Raw genomic sequence first — 18961 nt, 5'->3', positions numbered from 1 at the left:
TGACTAAAAAACAAAAACACATCAAAAACATAACATGGGTGTGTTTTTGATGCATTTTTGACATGTTTTCCATGCATTTCAATGAAGAGGTGCATTTTTTGTGCGTTTTCTTTTACCGCACCAAAAATGCAGCACGCAGGATTTTACTATACGCAGCGGACCTGTAATGGATCAGTGTGCAGAATTCCAGAGGATTACATGGCCACAAGTTTTTCTTCAGCTTTATTAAATGCAAAAACAGAAGACAAATGGATCAGTGTGAAAGCAGCCTTATGAAGACTTTAAGACACAATGCTTCTCTTTTATACTATTTTTAAGTTTACTGTGTTGTGAAAGGAAAGATTTGTCCCTTGTAAAATGTTGGATTACGTCAGTTGCCTTTTCAAATTGTATTCCTTTATGTTGTAATTTTTTTTTTATTTTGAATGAGTGGAGAGGGGTTACAACTGTCAGATATTTATTACTGTCTGTGCCCATTAGAGATTTCCACCTTCTAGCTGTCATGTTTACAAATACTGCCAAAAGTGACAGTAAAAGAAAGTCCCAAATTTTGGGTTGTCCCCAGAACAGTAATGCAGAAGAAATCTTTCAACACACACACTAGTTCTGGTGATCCTGGTGACAAGCGATTCCTCACTTGGGAGGAATTTCCATTCACTTCCTGGGACAGAGACAGGAAGTTAAGCTCGTTTGGCTGTACTTCTCCTGTGGATCACAAGAATGCAGTTCATTCTGCACTTGTGACCCGTTTTCAGTGGACAGCGAACTAAATTCTGCTATCGGCTAATGTCACTCAGCCAGTCCAGGCTGGGGAATGATCAGCAGGGGACTCTTTTAAATTCACCTGACAAAATTCTTTTTGGAAAAGGCAGATGGAGAGGTTTATTTATAGATTATATTTGTATCTCTGCACAGTCACTATGTTTGCCTTGATTTGAATGTTTCCAAGTGTCTTTTTGCATGCTATGCAAAAACTGCTCCTATAGTGTGACAAAGCTTGCCAAACGGTTACATAAGCAGGAAAACATCTTCATGTTAAATCAGTTCTTTCTGTCCAATTTATCACTCCCGTAACAAAGAACCTTTCGTAGATCAAAATGGATATTATTTTAGGAATAGCCATTTCCAGCAAACTGCAGCAAAAAATAAAAATTCTGCCTTCCACGTCAAGGCAAGAAGGCCATCCATTCTTTAAGGCAACAATACTACTGAATTTTGGTACCTGCACTCAAACCTGCTTAACCAGTTATCAAATGTAAGATTATAGGAATAATTTTACTTACCCCTTTAAAAAATGGAATCCTTTATTAAAGGAAAAAGTGGTTGGAATTCTAGTACTGGCACTAGAAATGTCTTCCAGCATAATATCCAGCAATCTGAATATATGAAAAGAATTCCGAAAACAAATCATTCTAACATAATACGAAAAAAGGAAATTATTTACTCCGAATGAATTTGAAACACATTTTTTCATTGTGCACATCTCTATCAGGAACTGTCCTGTTATGAAGAGCCAAATTCAAGGGGCAGGCAAGAAGATACATCTGCTAAAGAAGTCCTCCTGGGGGGGGGGGGGGGGGGAGGGACTATCCCCACCCTGGCTAGAGTCCAGCAAATAACATCTGAGACTTATGGGTCCCAAGAGACCAGCTTGGTGCCTTGTCCAAACTCCAGACTCTATCTCAGAGGGAGGGATGAAACGAGAAGGAGGAGAGACTATACTAAAATGGAAATTTATCCAATAATCCCATAAACCATAAAATGAGTAAAACAGGGAAAAGTCCTTTACACAAGGAAGGGTCAAAGATCCACAGGAAGAAGACTTTACTAGTTAAGGCTAGTGCTGTGAGCAGGGCCTGGAACTGCTGGAGGACAATTAAGAGGTAGGTCCTTACTAGGAAATGGAGCAGTTAACCTTCAAGGTCAAAAGATCCCTCAAGAGAGGGACAGGGCTGTGGAAAGTCAAGCACAACATGGAGTGCAATCATTTGAGAGGGGAAAATGGACTTTACTGCTGCAAAAAAGTTGGAGTTTGGTAGGAGCATATCCTTGGGAAAGGTATCTCACTCAGAGTGTGAATCAGAAGTCCCAGTGTGCGGGAAACCCAAACAAACCTTGAAAAATACAGAATGAGATGCAGTAATACCAGAAGAATGAGGAGAAGGAGTCAAAAGAAGTGCTTGGCTTAAGGGTCTAGAGTGGAGGCTACAGAGGGAGGTCTCAACATCCAAACTGTGAGGAGGTAAAACACCAAGAAACCCAACAGGATGAATCAACAACCACCCACTTGCAATAGTGGGGGCGTACCTTCATGTAGAAGGCTAAGCAGAGAGGAAGGAAAATCTCTGATTGAGATCTGCAGCTTAAGTGGGTACAATGTACCACTACAGCAATAGAACAAGGTTGGGGTTCCTTGGCCCCAATCATAGATCTCCTGCATTGAAGCAGATATACATTATAACCCACAGCAGCATGAGGACTGAAAGTGTCAAGGGCCGGTCCAAAAACCTGTTTAAAAGAAATGTTGCACCAAATAGTGCAAAACTAAGCCCAATGTGAGGCAAGGCTTCATGTATTCACTGCAGCTTATGAGCTTTGCAGGTGGCTGGAGGTGACTAAGTCACTGTAGGTGAACAGTAAAAAGAAACCAGATGATCCATAAGGTGCTTCAGAAGCAGAAGCAACAGTAGGGCAGTGCTTCCTCTAGGCCTAAAAGGCAAGAGAAAAAGAGCAGAACATGCGCAGCAAACAAACTGGAGGATGTCGTCACCACTCCAGTCCCTCAGCTTTAACTGCTACTGCGGTAAGATGGAGGTGGTAAGAATTTTAAAATGATGCCCAAAGGGGCAGACTGTGGGGAAGCTCCTAATGCTTCAGCCCAGCTGCAGCACACTATTGCTGACTAACACCATACACAAAGGTCTGTAAAGTGCCAGGACACAGAGCTCAGTGCCCAAAAGCCACATTCCAGGTTAGGCCAGCAATCTTTGGTCCAGCAAGGTTCAGGTATGGCCTCCAAAGCTGTTACTGAGGATTCGCCAGTACCAATAGTTGTTGTGAAGAAACTAGCAGTTTTTGAAGTCTTCAAAGAAATCAAAGAAGAAAAAGCAAAGAACAGAGGCATGTCCATTATTAAATCTACAGGCAGGGCAATATGGGAAGTGGCTTAACAGTTTTTGTTTGCCAATGACCCAACCTCCTGTAGGTGGTAGTGTAACCCAACTGTTTAAGAATTCTTGAATTCCTATGTTCCTTAATAGATGATAAAGAAATTTAGTTTTACTTTTTAACAAATTAAGGCTCACCTTTTATAAAGACACCCAATACCAAGTGTGGACCGTATCTTAAAATGTATTTGTATCAGATCAGTTTACACTCCTATACTGTTAAAGTTCATTTTTGTTATTCTGAATTGTGACAGAACTATAACAACTTTGCTAAAAGTCATGTAACTTACAGTTTGTGCTTTCTGAAATTTCTGATTCATCTTGTGTGCGTTCTGTATAGCGAATGTGCTTATTCAGTTTTCTTCTGCGCATTCTACTGACCACATTTGCAGAAACGGAACTAACTGGTGAATCAGGAATAATGCCATCCTCGCCATCTTCATGACCAGTTGTTTCTTCCTCATGTGTCTTCAACATTGTACTAAAATATTAAAGCAGACCCCAAAATCAGACGAGCAGCCAAAAATATAAATTCATATACTTATTTCTGGTATCTGGTAGCTAAAATTGAGTACATTAAAAGGACAAGTAAACTTTTATCAATAAAGCACACACTAGCCCACCCATTTTACAAACTTCACAATATATTTAGCATGACAGCCATGACCTACTCAGATGTTTACCTCCTTCAAGCTATGTGCAGCAATCCTTGATAGACTTGTATAGGTGCAATACATCAAGACAAGAGACACTTTGAATATGGCCTCATTCATGTCTATAGGAGAATACTGTGCTCAGAGCTGAAGATTTCAGCCCTCAGAAGGTACACAGTAAGGGAGGCTGTCATTCTGAGGTAAAAAAGCAGCTGGGTTTTAGTTCACAAGGTCTAAGAAGGATGGATTAGTAGACTTTTATTTCTGGAAGTGCACGTGTCCCTTAAGCAGTTGTGCTAAAGAAAAAAAAACGATAAAAACTACATTGTTATGTTGTTGTATCAAGAAATGTCATGACAGCTATTACTCTATGGGAGGGAAGGGTGCATAGATGGCCTTATAAGTACTGCAATGTTCTGCACAATTTGCAACACACAGAACAATATTTTCTAGTCATATATTATAGTAATGGTTTTCATCTACCACCCAATCAATGAGAATATATTTGCATACCTGCTATGAAATCATAGCTAAGAAATCACCTGATCCCTTGACCATAAGTTACATTGTGAACCAGAATAGCTTCCAGAGCTTACAGTATTAGGCCAGCCATGCAAACTGGCAATACCAGCAACAGTTTGGATATTAAGACAACTTAGGTAGTCAAGTGTGACGAATGCTCTCAGTGGAATTGACCATAAAGCTTGCTTGGGAATGTACAACCAATTACGGATCTTTAACAATGTCCCCATCGTTAAAGCATGGGCCATGACTTGTTCTTTTTATGGAGAGATCTGGGGTCTATGAGACACCCCTCTGGCCACCAAAGCATTAGAAAAAACAGATCTGTTTGACCTGCTGCTACACAAACCAGCAATGGCTTGTAAACTAAGGAGCCGAAACAGAAAGTAACAAAATCCTTGTCGCTTCCGGTTTGTGACATCACACAGTGGGAGGAACAAGATCAGTTTCTCTCACTGTGTTTGGGGAAGCCAATGCCGCCGATGAAAAACTTACAGTACTCCCCGATTGCTTGGGAGAGCCCATAAAGGCGGCAAAAGCAAGAGGGGGGAGGGGGGGACCCCCTTCCAACACCTGCAAAAGTAATCCTGCGTTTTCTTTAGGCACTAGGATTACTTTTACATTTGAGAGAACTGCTAGCCCTAAATAACTGATATCTCGGTCATTGCTGCAGCAATGACCAAGATATTACCCTTTGAATCCAGTGACGTACCGGCTGCAACGATGACTGAGATATCATCCTTCCAATCCAGTGACGTACAGGTACGTTGCTGGTCTTCGAATGGTTAAAAACTTGAACAGAAGCTCAATTCTGAATAGCTCAGGAAACTCCTAATAGAATGGACCTTGACCAGGAAAAGAGGTACCTTACCCTTTATACCACGGGCCTGAGAAATAAGCTCAGAAATCCACCTAGAAATAGTGGATAAAGAGTAGCCTGACCCTCGCGAGGACACATAGGCAAAACAAACTGGGAATCAAACTTTCAAAAGGAGCTGTAGACTTCTGAAAAACTCAAACAGCTGGAACAACATCCATAAAGTGAAGCAGCTTTTCCTTAGGTTGCTTAGGTTCTGAAACAAAAGATAGTAATAGGTCTTAATTCAGGTGGAACGAAGAAACCACATTTGGTAGGAAATAGGACTGAGGCCTCAACACCACCGTATCCTGGTAAAGAACTAGGAAAGGTTCCTTACCAAATAAGCGCAGCCTACTCAAAGACCCTGCGAGCCGACTTAATGGCTACCAAATATGCAACCTTGCTCGTAGGGAGCAACAAACTAGACTATCAGAGAGGTTCAAAGGGACAAGTCTGCAAAACAGACAAGACCAAGTTAAGATGCCATACAGGCAAAGTGATTCATACAGGCAGAACGATACCTATGAAGCCTTGCACAAAAGCTTCAACCAAAGCCTGAGATGTGATGGGTCTCTGAAACAAAAAACACACTGTTGAAATATGTCCCTTGAAAAACAAAGATCTGGACAACTCTTTTCACTGGTAATGTTTTCTTTTTTATTTATGGAAATGAGGCAGCAGGAATGGGGACACTCTGAAAGATCTAAAATATTTTACACATTCCCATACAAACTTTGTGATCAATTCCACTGTGAACTTTGTCACACCTGAGTATCTGTATTGTGCCCTATTGTTTCAGTTGATGATAATACTGCTGGTGAGAAAAAAAAAAAAATACTGTAAACTCTGGGAGCTGCTCTGCTAAAATTTAGATGATGTAAAATGGATTATCGGACCTCTTAGTGAGTAGTTGGTAGATGTTAAGCATTACCATATTATAAATCTATGTTAGAAAATATTGTTAGAGGTTTTCTGCAGAACACCTATGTGTCAATCACCTCCTGTAGAAAATGTCCCGATACATACAGTGCCTGGGTTCAAAACCAGCAACTGCTGTGTGCAGGGCTTGAAGGCATAATGGAAAAGGGCAGACTAAAGTCCTGGTGTGGTGCGACAGGATTCCCATGTTGTTTAGCTCAGAAGGCAGCAACACGCATGTTACTGTGCCCAGGGCCAGTTGAAAATGGCTCACACTCTGTGTCAGACCTCCCCTTTTGCACTGCCTTACCACAAAATGCTGTCCCATTGAGAAAAACCCAAATACAAGGAAACACTGTCCAAGGGCTGCCATTGTGTACCACTATAAGCAGAGGCATTCACCATTGTCCATAGCTGAAGGGCCAGCAAACCCAGTCTTCACCTATAATGGAAGGTGTGCCCTGCAAGACATTCAGTGACTTGGTTCCCCTCCAGAGGGCTCACTGCCATTGACCTGTATAGCACCCTGTCAGCAAGGTCACCACTACACTGTACACCTATATCACTGCCCACAGGTTCTAATGCTGACCAGCAGACATTACAGGCCATCCTTGCTCTTGTATTTAGGGTCCAGGTTACAGTCCCACTAGGCCTGTTAGCCATAACAACCAATCCAGGAAAAAAGCCAACCTCTGCCCCAGAAGGGGTGTAAGGACCTGAGTCCACAGAGAGATCTTCAGAGAGACTGAGTGTCACATCCATTACCTAAGGACACTAACTAAAAACTGAGGCTTAGCTTAGCTCAACCAGAAGAGGTTATGCCTGGGTGGGGAATTTTACCTTTTTTGGGCAGTGGCAATTCACCCAACAGTGGCAGCATAACCCAAGCAGTCATGAAAATTGACTCCTCTGTGTTCTGTGATGTATGATAAAAAAATATTTTTTCCATCTCTGCTTATTCCCAAAATATACAGCCAGAGTATTTCTAAAAACAAAGGTTTAATGAAGGATTCATTTACAGCATGATAAAAAAAAGAAATAAAGTTAAAATGTTATTGTAGAATAAACCACTGCATAGCAAAACCTCAAAGTCTGGTCATAAAGAATTTGATTACCCCAGGACTTTAAAGTGTAAAAAAAATGGTTAATACTTGTTTTCCTCTCCATTATGTTCAGCACTAGCTATCAAGAAAGACAAGTTAATTAAAGGTCAGTCAAAATTTTAAATCATATCTGTGCTGCTGATGGTACAGAGCCCTAGGAGGCACTCTGTACATGCTCAGTTTGGTGTGTATTGCTAGCAAGGTTTTTTTCTTCTGGAGGGTGCATGTGATTGGCACAGGACCAATCAGCACTGTTTAGAGGGTCAGGGGTCATACAGACTCATAGGTCAGTCAGAGGAGAATGAAAATTCCTCCTACAAGCTTTAGCCAGTGCTTGGCCAGAAACTCATAGAAGTCACAAGACTGCTGCAGTATATACTGCTGATGAGAAAAGGTATTTAGCAGTTTATATTTACTAAAATATTTGCATTTCCATGTTCTGTGTACTGTGGGAGACCAGATATAGTGAATGCAGGGTCCTGGATTTAGTGACACTTTCAGATGAATCTAAACCCAAAACCAAAAATCTAATATATTGCAGCTTTCAAGTCCTTAGATGTGGTGGATGCATTAGCTTTCCTTTGTCTTCCGTTCTTTCTTTCTTTTATTTTGAGCTGGTAATCCTGTAAATACCACATTCCATTCCCTGTCTATTTCCTGCTCACTCCTCCACTTAACCACTTGCCAACCAGCAACATACCGGTATGTTGCTGGATTGGAAGTGTGATATCTCGGTCATCGCTGCAGCAATGATCAAGATATCATTTTCTTCTGCTGGCAATTCCTGACATTGCAAAAGTAATCCTAGCAGCTAAGAAGCCACTGGATTACTTTTACAAGCAGAAGAAGGGGTTCCCACCTCTTCCTGCTGCTGTCACCTATACTGAGCTCTCCCTAGTGATCAGGGAGCCTGAAAAAAATGCCACCAGTGGCATCAACTTCCCCAAACACAATGAAAGGAACTGATCTTGTTCCTCCCACTTTGTGATGTCAGAAAACAGAAACAATGAGGATTTTGTCACTTCTGGCCTTGGTTCCTTTGTTTACAAGCCATTGCCGACTTGTGTAGCAGCAGATCCAACTGATTTTATCTGCTGCTTTGTAGGCCAGAGGAGAGATCTGGGGTCTATGAGATAATGAGGACCTATCATGGCCCATGTTGTTCATCCCATGAGATAGAAATTAAAAGTGAACAACAAAATGTAAAGGTACAGTGAAATAACTAAAAATAAACTACAAATTTTAGGTGTCCCCATCCTCTCATGCTTGAGCGCGAAGGCAAAACGCACGCATCAGTCCCACACGCATACGTAAACAGTGATTGCACCACACATGAGGTATCACCATGAACATCAGAGTGAGCAATAATTTTAAAACCAAACCTCCTATGTAAAGCTAAAGCCATAACTTATAAAGGTTAGCCTAGGGATAATTTAATATACTGTAGTTTGTTGCCATTCCATGAGCATGCACAATTTTAAAGTGTGACATGTTTGGTGTCTATTTACTCAGCGCTAAAATGTATTAAAATTTTTTTTTTTGCAAAAATTTGCATTTGAAAAACTGCTGCACCAACCATTTTATTCTCTAGGTCCTCTGCTTAAAAATATATAAATGTTTGGGGGTTCTAAGTAATTTTCTAGCAAAAAAAATTTACATGTAGAGAGGAATGTCAGAATTGGCCTGGGGCTCAAGTGGTTAATCTAAAAAGTAGCCATGAGTTTTGCCCAAGATGGACTACAATATCTGCCTTTGTTTATCTCCCTTACATATAAGGATGGGGAGATTAATAGTTTACAGAAGATAAATAAAGCAATGTTTGGCTTCTAATACAATTGCTCTGCATTTCTTCTACAGCACACATGTATTTTCTGTACCTTCTGAAAAATTGTTTAGCCTGACAAATAGGTACTAATGCAGCCAAAACAGCCAAGGACTGGCAAACTGTAATGTATCCATTTTTGCTCTTGGTTTAGTCATCCTTTAAAAAGGGCCAATTCCTGAATAAAATGTAGCATGTATCACAAAATATGCCAAGGTTTATGGAACACTTGAGACTCTCCCAGGAAACTCACATATTGGTTTTCAGTTTGCAATTAAGCCAGCTTTAAAAGAAAAATACACAAAAGGATAGATTAAATAACAAGAGTAGCTCCTAATCTGCTTTGTATAGGAAACGTTTCATGATGTTACAAAAAAATATCCTTTATCAGTAATGACATTTTTGTAGATTTCCAGAAGAAAGTCTCAGCATGTTGTCAGAACACAGAACACTGGAATTTAAAGATACTTACTCTGTTGCCTTCTGCATGTGCTCAAGTTGCTTTGAGAGTCTTTTGTTTTCATCCTGTAGTGTGTTTTTCTCTTCCACTGTACCAACACATCAATACAATAATGTCAGTCTAAGAGGGAACATAAAGGACAAGGCCCAACACTTTGTATGAAATACCAAAAGTGTACACATCTATGAATGGTGTAATCTTGCAACTTGCAGATGTCCCAGTGTCCACACAGGAGTCAAGGAGAAATCTCAGCGGTTTAAACCCTTCCCTATCCAATCAATAAAAAAAAAAAATGCTGCTGGAGTTGAAATTTAAAGCCTAAACATTTTGTTAAAACTGTAATGCTTTTGGGTAGAGTGGACAGTGTTAGATTTCTTGCTTTTGTTGCCTAATCACTCCATTGAGGATATTTCCTCTCACTTTCGATCCTTGTGAAAAAAGGGACAAGAAACGAAGAAATGGGGTAACCAGGACATGAAGACACAGCAATCTAAACGTGCCATTGGGAAAAACTGTATTTGTTGTTCTATAATGCTATTAACGTAGAACTCTAGGCTTTTAGTAAATAAGCTTAAACCTGCACCCCACCCCCCCTTCTAAATCCTATACCAGCCTTTTTCAACCAGAGTGCCGTGGCACCCCGAGTACCTTCTGCGTTCTTCAGGGGTGCCTTGGCCTTTTTGGTACACAAAGCCACAGGTTTTTATTGTGCATTATTACAACTTTGGGCATCGTGCGGGCCAGCCACTGGCATCCTAACACCCAATGATGTCACTGGTTGATAAAAAGCATGTCATGTGCCTGTGCAGCATCCTTGTTTGCCCATCTCTCTGCTTCTCTCTGTCAGCACTAGGATCACTTTAGCAGAGAGAGGGAGAGAAACTGGGGGAAAGAGAAATGCTAAAAGACTTAGTCTGTACCAGTTTACAAAGGTGGAGGAATAAATCACTTCTAATGTTGGGGGTGTATTTGAACTTTGTATAACTTGAAAACTCAAATAACATTGTTAAAAACCCAAAAAACATTAGTTTTGTTTTTCTCAATGGGGTGACTTAAGATTGTGCATAATTTTAAAGGGTGACTTCCATGAAAAACTGTTGAGAGACACTGCCCTATACTAACTACCCTGTACAAGGAAGATGCTTATATTTACTTACCTATTTGCAGCACGCTACAATTTGGTCAAGTGATCAGCTCCCTGCGGTGGCTTCAGGGGAGAGGAGAGACAGCCGAGAATGGATGCCCCATAGCAAACCTATGGGTGACATTACGGCCAGGCATTGCAGCTGCTGTCGGCGCTCTCTCCTCTCCCCTGAAGCCGGCCAATTGGGAGGTCACATGACCAGACTGGACCAACCCGAGAATAGGCATGTATAAGCATCTTCCTTTTACATGGTACTTAGAATAGAATTAAGAAGAGGGATGGGAGCAGGTTAAAGCTTAGTAATAGCCTGGACTGCAACTTATGGTTATGACGTTACAAGCTGTTTCTTGGACAAACCAGAAATATAATATCTAACACCATACCAGCCCTTTAAAAGAGATCCTTCCATAAAACAACTCATTCTATTAAAGTACAAAGCGAGTGAAACAAACGAGAAGCAGAAAGTAAACTCTTACTAAGCTCAGTTATGAGTTTCAGGTTCTGTTGTCGAATGTTTTCAAATTCTTGTTGTTTCTTCCTCATATGCTCTTCAGTTACTGCACAGCGGTCACAGAGCCCAGCTCGGAGCCTAGAAGAAGCAAACATATGCATTTAAAGATATTTGTTGGTTATGAACTGCCATGACTGTAAGAACAAATAGGATGTCCAAAAGCAGTCCTTTTGAGGTGGAGCAACATAGAAAACCAAATGCCAACAGGCTCACAAATAAACCAAAATAAGACTGGAGCAGCCTGCAGCTCAAAGAGCTCCCTGAAGGATCTTTTGCATTAGGCTGACATTCAATGAAGCCTGAGCATCCACCTGGTAAAACCAAGGCTAGCTTCACACTTCTACGGGTGCGGGACTCCATCTAAATTGCACACTTTCCTGCACCCGTAGCAAAAACACCCTGGCACCCCAACACACTTGAAACCACAGCACGTTTTTTCCATGCTAGGAACCACATAGCACTATGCGGTTTCTCTTCAGCTGTAAGTTTGGAAAAGGAGCAGGGACCTTTTCCCTGTGTTTAAGGTACAGAAGCCTATTCAAATGAACAGGTTTCTTTGTCCATGAGAATGCGGCCACAGGGAAACTGCAAACCCCTGAGCCTGAGCAAACCCTTCTCTGTCTATAGTCCAGTGCCCCAGTGGGTGCTGAGGGAGACAGCAGAGAGCCGGAGACTGACAGTCCCGGCTCTCTGCTCAGAGCAGAGGGAGAGAACTGAGCAGTCAGCAGTGTCTGATTGCTCAGTTCTCACACTAAGAACTGGCGGGGGACAGAGGCAGCATCAAATTGATGCTGCATCCACCTAGGTCAAGTATAATTTAAAAAAAAATATTCCTAACCTCTTTTAAGATCATAAGATTGAACAATGATTTGTCTGAGAAGTGGAAGTAGAACCAGTTTCCCTTTACAGGGACTGCCAGAAATGACAAAATGCTAATAAGTCTTTGTAAAAGATGCAGTGCCTGAGAGGTATACCTGTACAGCGCGAACAACTTTCAGGCAGTGAATGGAAAAGGAAATCTCCTTTTGATGAATTGCAGCCTAGACAAAGATTGCAGAAAATGTCTTGGAAAGGACAAAATCACCTTAGGAAAAGAGAAGGCTCTAGGCCTGAACAGTATCTTTTCCTTGTGTAAGACCAGAAGGATTCTTTAAAGGAGTAGGCAACCAACTCAGAAACATATCTTGAGGTGAAAGCGATAATGGACACACCTTCTGAGTGTAAAGGGGAATATCCCTGATAGGTTCAAAAGGTAGTCTTTGAAAAAGATAACAGAAACAAAATTAAGATCACATTGAGACACACAGGAGGTGTGCCACATGAGAGACACCCTGTACAAAAGTCTTGAACAAAAAATGGGAGACTAGCGGTCTTTACACTTTACAAAATGATCGCAAGTGCTGATGTTTGTCTCTTGTTTGTACACAAGGCCAAATGCTGATCTGAATCAGATTGTAAATAGGTTCAGATTAGTCCTATGGAGTGTTTACTGGGGCATAACTTTCTGCCAGCCTCCCATGTGTATTTGTAGACCGTATGAGAGGAAGATTTTCTAGCTCTTAAAAGTGTGGGAATTACTGACTCAGAAACTTTGGTACCTCTGGACCTGAGCTTCAATAGCCATACTGTAAAGCAGGGAGGTAAACCGGAGTTTGAGAAAGAAGGATCTGGTTAATCTGAAAGAGCCAACAGAGTGTTTGCCAGACCTTTGATCAGGTTGGGCATAGATAAGACTGTACTAATCCTACAGAATCACCAAAACATCCACTGCTTCCACAAAATGATCTCTGCATCTAGAGACAAATCTAGTAAGTGCGGTGCTGAACGTGGAAACCAGCAGGTCCACATCTTTAGCCCCCCTACCTGTGACACAGGTCCTGAAACACTTTTGGGTGTAGGGACCACTTCATCACATTCAGGCACTGATGGTTAAGGTAATATGCCTTCCAATTTTCCATGCCTGGAGTGCGAATGTCAGACAAGGTTGAGTTTTGACCAGGCTGGAATCCTTTCTACCACTCTTTCTGCAGCAAGACTTCAAATTCCTCCCTGATGATTCACAGTCATTTCATTGTCTGATTGGTTCTGATCAGATGACCTTCGGAAATCAAGGTGTCCATTGCTGGAGGGACAACCAATCCACCCAGAAGTTTAGAATGTTGATCATGAGAAAATATTCCTGTGTCGACCAGGTCTCCTGTACCGGCATAGTGTATAGAACCCATTCACAGCCCTTCAGGCTGACATTAGATATGATGATTTTCTGGGACAGTGGGAGGAAGGATTTTCTGAACTCCAGAGCTGGATTCCTGAGCCACCAGGTCAGAGATACCCTGATTCCCCTATGAGCATAGTAAGGCTAGCAGATGGCCTGAGACTTTTGCGAGTACTCGAGAGGCCGACAACAGACCAAATTGTAGAGCTACAAACTGGTAGTATTGCGTGCCCACAGCAAAACAGGGATAAAGATGATGCAAAGGAAAAATAGGGACATGCAAGTATGCATCCTGGATGTTCACAGAGGCCAGAAAGTGAAGTGAGGCTATGACAGATTTGGTGGATTCCATGTAGAACTTTTGAACTTGAATAAAGACATTTAACGTTTTTAGGGCTCCAATATGGTGTGCATACCCCCTTTTGCTTTTGGAAAAGTGAGGTTAGAGTAAAACTCCTAAAACCATTCCTGCATTGGCACAACTGAAATAAAGCCTTGGTTCAAAAAGTCTGCAAGAGCAGAATTAAGGATATGCTAACCTACCATTCATGGGAAGGTTGGATATGAATCAGGGAAGAGGGAGAACATGGAACTTTAGCTTCTAGCCCCTGTGCACCACATTTCTTACCCAAAATCTCCAAATACTTGTTGCCAAGGCATCCACAAAGGGTGACATCCCCCACCCCAACTTTGGAAAGTAGGGCAGCCCTTAGGCCCTTAATGCTGAAGAAAACTTGTCTGCAGGCTTGGAGGATTTACTCGCTTAAGGTGTGCAGTTGTACATGGCCCCTCCTTAAGCTTGGTTTTAGAGTGAGGAGACTAGAGAAACTAGAGGAAATTGCTTCAGAAGTTGGAGAAGATTTGCCAACTTGAGGCATAGGCTTCTTCTGCTGTGTTAAATGAATATACTTATCACCAATGATGTCTTTAATGAAATGGTCCAGCAAAGCACCAAAAGGTGTTCACTAACAAAAAGGCATGCGCAACACGTGTTTTTACATTTCTCTTCGGCAGACCAACGTTTTAGCCCCACAGATCTCTTTATGTTAACAGACATGAGACTCATTTGGGAGATATGATGGATAATATCAACTAGACCTACAATACAATAATGTAGGGCTGAAGACAAAAGCTTCAACCTCTCAAAAGCTCTAAGCACTCTTCAACTAAAGGATCAGTAAGGACTGTAAGCTGGATCTTTGGTCACTACCTTAAGGTCTGACAGACTGACATTCTTCCAAACATTTATCTGTGGGATCATTAAACAACAGAGCATTGCCAGTAGGAACAATAAGTGTTTTGTTGAGGCAAGATACCACTGGGAAAGCCCACTTTTTATGAAAATCCTGAATAAGCTGAAGTGAAGAGCGTGCCAGGAATGCTTTGGTAGTAATGTGCCCTTTCAGAGAACACAGGCTGGCAACAGCACTAGTAGAAGCCAGAGGTTACTCTATTTTAAATGTGACATGTGCAGCATGGATAAAAGTCAATATAGTATATTTTAGCCTGGGTTTCATTTCAGCTGAATGGGCTCCTCAGGAATAAAATCATCCATAAAGAATGTCAGAGAGTAAGTCCACAGCAGAAGACTCAAAAGTTGTTACAGCTGCAGGAATGATAGGGAGAGATTCTAGAGGAGAAGGTGTTGAACTATGCTTACAGCCTCTGAGATGAGTCAGCAGTCACATTTGCAAGTTTACCCAAGAAGTTTAGCATAGCTCTGCAAAGAACTCTACCCATGAGTACATCAACTGAGGGGGCCACACCTAACAGAGCTATAGGAGACTCGGAGGAGTAAGCAGGGCACAACGATCCATGCTATCGGTGTCTTACGACTGGCCACTGCAGACTGCTCCAGAACCATTAGTGGACCATGAGCTGGAGTGACCCTAACATTACCCGAAGGTCTTAGAAGCATCACTGGAAGAGCCCAGTGGCAGAAGGACAAATTCCTGTCACATTCTCATCAATTTTTAATTCCAATGAGTTCCAAGTACAACCTCCAAGGAATCCCTGAAGATTAGAAAATCACAGTAGCTTCATAAAGAGTCCAGCTCAAGAGCATGTACAAGATATCTGGATTGAAGTAAAAATATTTTGACAAAAAATAATACAAAGAAAATGAAATAGCTAATTAAAAAAGGGGAAAAGGTTTACCACATACTGTAAAAGAAAAACTAGCTAAAAATAAATCTCCTCTTAACATCTTTTAAATTCTGCATTGCACTTCTGTTAAAAAAAAAAAAAAAAAAAAAAAATCTGCATGACACCTGTAGTCTGTCTCTCCCCCCTCCTCATGTGCTTCTTACCGGTCTTCCAAAACCTTGATAGTATCGTGTAGTGCCTTCTGCTGCTCTCTGAGCTGCTGGTTTTTAGTGTAAAATTCCTCAAGTCTCTGGGCATCCCTGCACAAACACAATCAATCTTGTCAGAAGCAATAGTAAATAAATAGTACAAACGTCTGCACATTTGTGGTCTCACTAGCCACTGGGATGTATCCATCTATAATTATTACATCTAATCATATTTAAGAATTTTCTCTGAAAGAAACATGAGAAAGTTGAATGTGGCATGTTAAAATATCTGAAGGCTACATCATGTTAAATGAATGACGGCTTGGCTGGAAATTACACTGGCAATCATGGTTTATGACCCAGTCTCTGAGAGATCATTAGATTCAATGGGAAAGCTTGGAAAAACATAAGGCATTCATTGTCACACTGGTTATCAGCTCTGAAATATTAAACCTCAGGTATTCAGTGAGGGTCACAGAGAACAGGAATGCCTATATACAGCTATTGTATCTACAATGGAGTACTTGTCGAGAGACTCCAGCAAACAATAATTAAAGCATTTGGTGTGGTATGCATTAAGTCACAACTGAAGCTTGCTGACAATATTCATCACCGACAGACACTGGGACTGAGCTGACAAACTATTTTCAGCCACTATGAAGTGCTGTAAGAATCTTTAGAATAGCTTGAATGAAATCTTCAGCATTTGCACCATGTCAGCAATATATAGCAAAAGTTTGTAAAATAAATTTAATATATAACAAAATAACAAATATATACAATATAACAAAAGTTACTGCTACATGATGTGAAGCCCTGGTGTCCATCTTGCAGCCCTTTGGCACTTTTTGTGCGTTCCTCGGGGCTCCTGCAGATAATGATCTATTTCCCTGTTATCGTAGTGATGTCTAGCAGTCTCGCGTAATATGTCTTCGGCCTATGACTGTTTCCTAAAGCATGTCCCAAGTCTCCAACAGCTCGTACAGCATGCTCATAGTCTCTCACAGTCTCCTATATCATGTCAGAAGTATTTGAGCATCTCTTGTATCATTTCTGCAGTCTCTGACCCTGTTTTGTATCATTTCCGCAATCTCTAATCATCTCCTGTATTATGTCCACAGTCTCTGGCCATCTCCTGTACTACGTCTGCAGTCTTGTACCATCTGCTGTATTATGTGCACAGTATCTGGCCATCATATCCATAGTCTGACTATATCCAATTGTGTGTCTGCTGTCTCTGATGATGACTGAGATGATTCACGACATGTGCCGCCCTTTGGTGATGTCAGGGGCTGCAATTGAGGCCCCCATATCAGTTGGCCACCACCGATTTAAAGACTAAAATGCTTATTGTACCTTATTATCAGAACACCATTAACATTATATTTTGAGATTTGTGAAAATATGCATATTCAGAGAAGAGTGTTTTGACAGGTAAAGGGCAAATCTGTTTATACCTGGGTTGCAAAACGGAAAAGTATTTTAGAAGCCTGCTTATTCCTCCACATGTCAGGTTGGAAAGAGCACACAGAACTGAATAGCATACAACTAAGCAAAGCGCTCACTTCTTTGGTTAATGAAATACGTGGCATGCAAAAATAAAGCTGTGCCTAACTCTCCATACAAATAATTATAATTAAAACAGTTTCCCTTGACAGCACATACTAGGAGCCTATTATAAAGACCACAACATGTCAAGAAGTCACACCTGAATGCCAAGTGAAAAAGTACTTGCTTCTCATTGCAGGAAACAAAATCTTAAAATGCTACCCCTGACCTGGAGGGTGTATTAAAACATCCAAATGCAAATATAGAATTTTTTTTTAAATTCTGACTACTTCAAAGACTTAAGCTGGCCCTACTATAGTAGATTTTCTAACAGTTGTACGAACATTTTTAAGAAAAGTTCTTTGCACATTCAAGGACTGGACAAATGTCATCAGAAAATATTGGTTGAATGTAATTACCCAAACAAAAACCACATCCTGCTACTTTTCAATATTCTTGTCACTGTGGTTGAAAATGAATGTCAATTTGACCTCACTAATGAGTAGAAAATCAAATGGACGTTCCTAAAATGAAAAATTTTGAATTAAAAAAACAAAACTCTACTAGTGTATAGCCAGTTTTACTCAGTTTTCAGAATGACAAAGACTAAATTTAATAGATTGTCAGGATTTCACCCATTGATGTAGCCATCAGTGGCCAGTAAGTCCATTCTAAAAAGACTTTACACTCTTAGCTAGTAAACATATGCTCTAATTTACAAGTAAGGTGCCAGTTCTATTTTCTAAGGCCCAACTCAGGGCAAATAATGCCTTGCACTGGGGCTATGAAAGAAAAAAACAAAAAAATAAAAAAGATTCTTCCATCCACACAAGCGAGGTGGACGAAGGAATTTCCCACACATTGACGCACTGTATTCGGAGAGCGGCACTCTCTGCTGTCAGAATACACTTATCAGCAGCCAACTGACTGCAGCCACTGATTGTCAAACGTTTTCCAACATTTCTGATCGACATCTGTCGAACAGGCCAAACTGCTGCGCCTGCATCCCCCACACTCTAGTGGTCTAGGGTCCTGACATCAAAGCACTGCACTGGGCATGAGGACCCCAAGAGTCTGTCCACTCCCAGATCATAAGGGTAGTGCTGCCTGCATGGGGAGTGAAGGATTAGGTAAGTAAAACTGTTTCTCCTGCCTCCTAGATAAAACAAGCTATTAATTCTTGCAGTTTTTATTTGCCCGGAGTTTGGCTTTAGGCTTTATTTAAGCTTGAGTTTGAAGGATCAGGCTATAATAAGTTGCATGTAAATGAAAGATATGTAAGGATAATACTTACAGACATCTCTGTGTCTTCAGTTTGTTGATTTTCACTAGAAGTTCTGAAAAAAAGAAAAAAAAAGGATTACAAGCAGTGGTAAACAATCCATCGTTGTGGTTGTAGTTTTCATTCTCATAAAATCACAATGGTGGTTATAATATGCCAAAATAGCATCATTCTCTTAGAGATCATCTTGTAAAATGTGGCAGCACTTAAGCTGGGCATACATGGATCACCTTTTTTTTTTTAATTTAAACTTTTGATTTTCCAGTACAAAAAGAACACCACATTTTCAAAAATATTTCACATATACATATTTCCATTTACCCCAATATTACCTCTGCCCCCACCCACCCACCCTTCCACCCTCCCCCCAACCCATTTTCCCCATCCACCTCCTCTTTCCTAACCTATATCTTCTCTCACATTTATCTATCTATCTATCTATCTATCTATCTATCTATCTATC

At 40.9% G+C, this 18961-nt stretch overlaps 1 protein-coding gene across 5 annotated transcripts in view; it reads right to left on the bottom strand.

The window, feature by feature from the left end:
- RBBP8 (RB binding protein 8, endonuclease) overlaps positions 1–18961 on the bottom strand; it is a 106186-nt gene that overhangs the window by 38405 nt on the left and 48820 nt on the right. For all 5 annotated transcript variants that reach the window (XM_089678399.1, XM_089678409.1, XM_089678418.1 and 2 more), the window contains 5 exons: positions 18511–18553; positions 15684–15779; positions 11125–11237; positions 9517–9592; positions 3458–3648 (listed from right to left, as the gene is read on the bottom strand). In XM_089678399.1, coding sequence (XP_089534525.1) covers positions 3458–3648; positions 9517–9592; positions 11125–11237; positions 15684–15779; positions 18511–18553 — 519 coding nt within the window. The remainder of the gene's footprint in view (positions 1–3457; positions 3649–9516; positions 9593–11124; positions 11238–15683; positions 15780–18510; positions 18554–18961) is intronic.

The sequence above is a fragment of the Staurois parvus genome, unplaced genomic scaffold (genome assembly GCF_062004578.1).
Source record: "Staurois parvus isolate SC_StPar_1 unplaced genomic scaffold, SC_StPar_1.0 ptg000015l, whole genome shotgun sequence".
Classification (NCBI taxonomy): Eukaryota; Metazoa; Chordata; class Amphibia; order Anura; family Ranidae; genus Staurois; species Staurois parvus.
Note: the sequence above shows the minus strand (reverse complement) of the source record. Positions and strands in the feature narration are given on the sequence as shown.